Raw genomic sequence first — 6,000 nt, 5'->3', positions numbered from 1 at the left:
ATTCTTCAAGCACTGCAAGAGCTGGTGCTTTAAGTAAATCACCAAATACAGACAGACTTACATTAGTGTCCACTGTTGTGGTGAGTTTTTCTTAACCAAGTCCACTTGCTAATACAGCTTTTGTAGAGTCAGTTTCTTATCTTGAAAACGTTACACGGATTAAAAAGCTACCTTGTTGAACAGTCAGGTTGCTAAACAGGCAGACAAGTTACACAATAGCTTTATTCCTAACCTCTCTCACATGAACGCAGGTGACATTTGAGGAAGCAGAGGAAAAAAGATTTCAGTTATCTTCAATGTTTCACTTCCCTACACATCTACTCATAGGATGTGTGATCAATATTTGTTTGGGCAGGGGGAGATTGGGAACAAGAAGGGAGGCTATTCATAGGCACATACAAGAAGTTTCCTTGAGGCAGTTTAAAAGTTGCCCCCATCTCGCATCTTGGCAATAGATTACATAACTGCTATCATGCTAGTCTGAGGCATTTATGAAAGTGCTTTTTGGGGCTTAACACTTATACATCACCCCTCAAATACCAGACTCTGAAACGCACATTCAGTCTCTAGTGTCTCCTGAGCAAAGCAGGAAATAGCAAAGCCCTTTGAGACAGCCTGACTGCTATTCCGTTCTTCAACACTGACCAGGCTAATTTTAATCACTTTATTTATAGAAATCTCTCTCACAACAGGTAAGTTTTTTTAAACCTCTTGACCGAAACAAGGGTCAGATCACCACCACATTGATGCATGCACACATTAACAAAAGAAATACAAACGGGAAAGAGAAAGGAGAAAGAAAAGCCATCAATAAAAGCAAGAAAAAGACAGACGCTGCAAAAACGGCTACAATCTATCTTGCAGGGAGCGGAGGCTTTGAAGAAGCAGTTCTGCACTGGGACGCTCCTCTGCATCAGATCTCCAGCAGCTGCAAATGATAGTCTGAAGCCTTTGGCCCCAGGCTGCCTCAAAGAAGACTGGAGCAGCCAGAGAGGGACGTAAGTTATAGGCTACCACGGCGTAGAGCACATACTGGCGTTCTCCCAAATAAGGTTGCTCGTGGGTAACCATTTGCCATAAGGTGATAGCAAAAGAATAAATGTCTGCTTTGGGGGTGACTCTCTCCCCTTTCAGGAGCTCAGGGGCACGGTGGGTATATGTGCCCCCCTGCTGGCAAAGCTGGGGACCTGGGGACACACTGTCCTCTAGCTTTTGGGAGCACCCAAAGTCTCCAATCTTGCACACACCCTGCTCTGTGATGAACACATTAGCAGGCTTCAGGTCCAGGTGCACAATGCACTGTGAGTGGAGGAAGGTTAAGCCAGTCACAATATCAGAGCAATAACCCAGGGTCTCAGCGATGCTTAGGGGGTCTCTACCCCATCCACCCCCATCATCCTCTCCCTTTCCCTGCAGGCAGCCCGTACCGTAGATGACATGGTGGAGGGTAGTGCGGCCAGCATATTCCATGATTATGGTGCCCAGGCTGTCTTGGCTGGCAGGGGCACACGTACTGGCAGCTACAACACGTACCACATTGTCATGGTGGAGGCGAGCCACATTTAGCTCAGCCCAGAAACTTTGCCGTGATGCTAGCCGGTTCTTGCTGCACTTCTTCACCTGCTTCACAGCCACTGTCTCCCCATGGTAGATGGCCTTGTAGACAGACCCAAAGCCCCCAGCACCAAGAGGCTGTAGGAGGCACAAATGATCCCAGTCTATAGAGCACCAGGCCAAGCGCGGAGGCAGCCGCCGAGCCCTGGGTGAAGGGGTTCCGCCTAAGAACAGTTTCCCACCTTTGCCAGGGAGTACCAAGGGGCTACTGCAAGGCCGCAGGTCCACAGAAGGGGAACACTCCCGAGGAAGGAACCGATTAAGAGGAATAGGTGATGGCATGCTGAGTTAGTACTAAGAAAAAAGGAGTGTTGATAACAAAGAAAGACAGGCTAAGAGCCTTCTGCTGAAGTGGAACCAAGCAACTGCTTTCCAGGGCCTCTTTTATCTCCCCCCCCCTCCACTTCCATGAGCTGCATCTATCTGTCACCAGGTAGCTGAATCTCAATCAGTTTCAGCTGCAAACAGTATTCTCCACACTGAAAGCAAACTCCACTCAAAGCAAGGCTTCTAAAGAAAGCTCCTTGATACCCATGGGATATAGGCTAAAATATGTTAACTCATCTTATGAGATACTTGCCTTTTGTTTCACTTCTCATCACAGGAGAAAATGTTATTTCAAGTATTCCCAACTGAATGCCATTAGAAAGTATCCTGAGAATCAATGAACCACAGTGATCAAGTAAAATGGTTCACAGTTGGCAAAAATGGTAGTGATCAGGTGCATTAAAGATCTCTCAATTATTATTGGAGGAAGCAGTTGAAACTGAGAAAACTAATATGGATAAGTGTCTCAGAGGGTGTGTTAGTTTGTAGCTTCACAAAAACAAACAAGAAGCAGTCCTGTAGCAGCTGAAAGACTAACAATTTTATTTATTAGGTAATGAGCTTTCATTGATAAGACCCACTTCATGGAAGTGGGTCTTACACACAGAAGCTCATTACCTAATAAATAAAATTGTTAGTCTTTCAGCTGCTGCAGGACTGGTTGGTTTTATTGATGTGTGTTAAGAGAATGATTAGTTGCCACCTAAATAAAACTGGTCCAAACAAAGTTACCTGGATGCCCAAGTCAATAGCCAGAGAGACAAGGACGATATCAGAGTAAGAGGATAACATTATATTGTTTTATCAATGTATAAATAGGAAATCACAAATTCCCTCTTATCTCATCTCCATAACATTTCCCCACCCAGTCAGCTCAGCTGGATGATCAATTTTTCTTTTTTTATTTCTATATCCACTGTTGTCAAACAAGCTGGAGAAGATATTGTAGCTGCACTAGCAGGAACACAAAACAATACCCAATTACCTTCCCTGGATTACAGTTAATAAAGACAATAAAATTATAAAAAATCTACAATTGAGAAAGAAAGAAAATATCATTTCTCACAGAACACAGTTGTGTTGGGTCCATCTCCCATGTTCTTGTGGCCATAGGATGCCTCAAGCTCAAAGTTCTGGAGCCATTGGTTCTAGCATAAGACACCATACATTTCTGGGAATGCAAGAAATCATCCAGAAGCTTTTCTTCCACATGTTCCTTCCAGACTTTGTTGGCCTCCAGTAGGTAGCTGTGACACACTCTGTGTGTGTGCGCGCACGCACGCGCGCTCAGTATTCTGCTATGCCTTGGGGCTTTGAGTCTCTTGCTGTGATTGTGTACCAACTCCTTCTATTCTAGACACCAGAGGTCTTCAGTGATGCACTGGGACATCTAGGACCAGATTTCCAATGAGACTTAGGTGCCTAAAGTTGCAGATGTCTAATAGAATTTTAAAAAAGTGCCTAGGCTCCTAAAACCCATTGGTTTAAATTGGATTTTGGTGGTGAAATGTTTTTTGAAGTCCCAGCTTATCCGCATCTTTAGGTATGTAAATAACTATGAAAATCTATCCCCGAGTTCTTTGCATTTACTCTCTTGAAGTTCCAGCTCCTGTTTCCTCCAAGCTGGGCTTTGGCCAGCACTAATTCTGTGCATTGGTGCTGCACTGACAGTGTTTCTTGTTCTTAGATCCCTTTTTTTCCCCAGGATTTACAGGAATCAGCCTACTGGCTTCCAGGGACATTCCAGGCGGGGTGAGATCATGCTCCTCACAGTGCACCCTCCCTCTCAGGAAGAACCATGACCACCTTCACACAGGTCCTGTGACCAGTTGTGCCCAGGAGGGAATGCCAGAGCTCCCCATCGACTTCCTTTGAGGCAAGCTGGCCTCAAAGGATTCAGTCTCTGGCAACCCACAAATGAACCACAGCTTGGAACTGAGACTGTCTTTGTGCTGCCTGAATCAGTGTTGGTCTGTCAGGGTAGAGCTGGCTTGTAACATCATTGTTTCAAGTGCTAAGTGAACATGTGGAATCTGGACCAGAGGGGAATGTGACTGGGGCCTCGGTGATCTTCCAACTCTCTGGCGCAGCAGAATCCTAGTGGGAACGGGTCTCTTGGGTGAGACATAGACAAATAGGCTGGAGTGGTGCAATATGGAGTTTTATCATGTTAAACAGAAAAGAGCCCAGGATGAATTAAGTTCCTCCAGCATATCTTGTTCCAGCTGGAGCTTCGCTGGGATGCAAGGCTCCAGTGGCTCCCCTTCCTCCACCTTTCTCACCTTTTTCTGATGAGAGTTTAGCAACAGGAGCAAAGATGAAAATAAGCTGGTGCACCACTCCAGTAAGAAGGAGCTGGCTTCCGGCTGTCCACCTCCTGTCACAGTCAGGGACTGAGGGGAAAGTGCCAGGTGTGCTGCATTCCTCTCACTCTGGCTGGGCTGGGTAGGCAGGGACAGACAAGCTGTGCACTTTGCTCTCGCTCCTTGACCTCCCTGCATGTACACACACCAACCCCCTGCCCTGAGCCTGCCCACATCCCCAGCCCTGACTCCTCTACCCCTACATTCCCACCCCAGCCCTGAGCCTCCCCCACAGCCCAACGTTCCCCAACCCCCTGCTCTGAGCACCCCACACTCCACCCCATACTTAAATCTCTTACAAATACTGTCATATCACAGCCTCCCCATTCTCCTACCCCAAGGGCCCCCCACCCGGGCAGTGGTTTGCGAAATGACAGTACCTGTAAGAAATTTACATTACGTTCCTTTCAGCCTTGCTGCACAAGGAGCTTTGAGGTGGCGTGAGGCTACTGATCTCAGTGCTTTTTCTGTTCCAGAACCAGCACAGGATGTAGACAGTGAGAGGACCTGCCAGAGGTCCCCTAGTATTCACTGGTCTCAGCAACAGCTACCAAAGGACACTGGGTCTTAATGTCAGGTTGGGGCCCCACAAACATCCTCTATGCGGAAACCAAACAGCAGCAGAAGCCCTAGGGTAGCCTGAAACTCACAGCTCCCTGTGCAGCTGAGTAACCACCACCACTACCGAGAGCAGATGCTTCATTTTTGTCCCCCTAGTAGCAGCCTGCTGTTATCACCATTCTACTGTTGCTGGGTGACAGACTTGCTGGTTTTCTGTTCTTGTCCATTTCTGATTTCCACACTCCACTCACTGCAATTCCCCCTGCCCCCTTGCCACTGTTTGTCTTCTCCCTTCTTTCCTTCCCCCCATCTTCGGTCACCTCATTAATGCTCTGCTCCCTTCCGCCTCCTCAGTTTTCCACTTTCCTGTGCTTGCACAGTCCAGCCCCATTCCCTAGTCCATCCTGCCAGACCTCTTATTTTTAATCCTATTGTCATAAAATCTAGCAGCATAAAACCCCAGCAAACACAGCCATTGACTTTTGGTAGGGCTCTCTCTACTGTCTTCCGTGCTTTTGCCACTTTTAAGAACATTGCAACAGGCTTTCTGAGGAGCTATGCATTAAATCCAGCCAGCCACTGAAGCTGAGGGGAGAACTTGGTGGTTCCTTTGTTGCATGTCATGGATCAGCACAAGACACCAATACACCACATTATGACCTATGATGGCCATGCTGCCTTCTCTGTTTTGGAAATTACTTTTCCCTCATCCTGCCCTCCTGCCAAACTTGGTCAGCTAAGCCACTGGATCTCATTATAAAAGATTGGAAGCTGGTGCCTAGTGAGTGGGGGAGTTGCCCTAAGTTTGGAATTTTCATTCAAATTATCACAAAGCTCTGGCCTCTGGACATGCTGCAAAGCTAGTCTCTGGGTTGTACTGAAAAGTACTGCACGGGATCTTTTCAGGGGAAAAGACAAAACGCCACATTATTGGTAATACACATATACCAATCAACACATCATATGCACATGATATATTTTACACACACACACACACACAGAGGCACACTCCTGTCTTTTTTCTGTTACCAGTAGTTATGCATCCTAACTGCACTGGCCAGTGGGGCCGAGTTTCTGCCGATACAGATCAGTGCTTCAGTGCTGACAAGACAAAAACCCACAGCCCCTGTGCAAG

The 6,000-nt window shown here is 46.9% G+C and overlaps 1 protein-coding gene across 1 annotated transcript; it reads right to left on the bottom strand.

Annotated features, from left to right (window-relative positions):
* Window positions 1–846: 846 nt before the first annotated feature.
* MOS (MOS proto-oncogene, serine/threonine kinase) lies at window positions 847–1,896 on the bottom strand. The gene has a single exon (XM_074985784.1). It carries the CDS (start codon window positions 1,894–1,896, stop codon window positions 847–849), a length of 1,050 nt encoding a protein of 349 aa, XP_074841885.1.
* Between the last annotated feature and the right edge of the window lie 4,104 nt (window positions 1,897–6,000).

This window comes from Carettochelys insculpta, chromosome 2 (assembly GCF_033958435.1).
Source record: "Carettochelys insculpta isolate YL-2023 chromosome 2, ASM3395843v1, whole genome shotgun sequence".
Taxonomy (NCBI): Eukaryota; Metazoa; Chordata; order Testudines; family Carettochelyidae; genus Carettochelys; species Carettochelys insculpta.
This window is presented reverse-complemented; position numbering and strand designations above follow the sequence as displayed.

Coding starts and splice junctions, on each gene's coding strand:
- MOS (XM_074985784.1), bottom strand. CDS start 1,896: ATGCCATCACCTATTCCTCTTAATCGGTTCCTTCCTCGGGAGTGTTCC.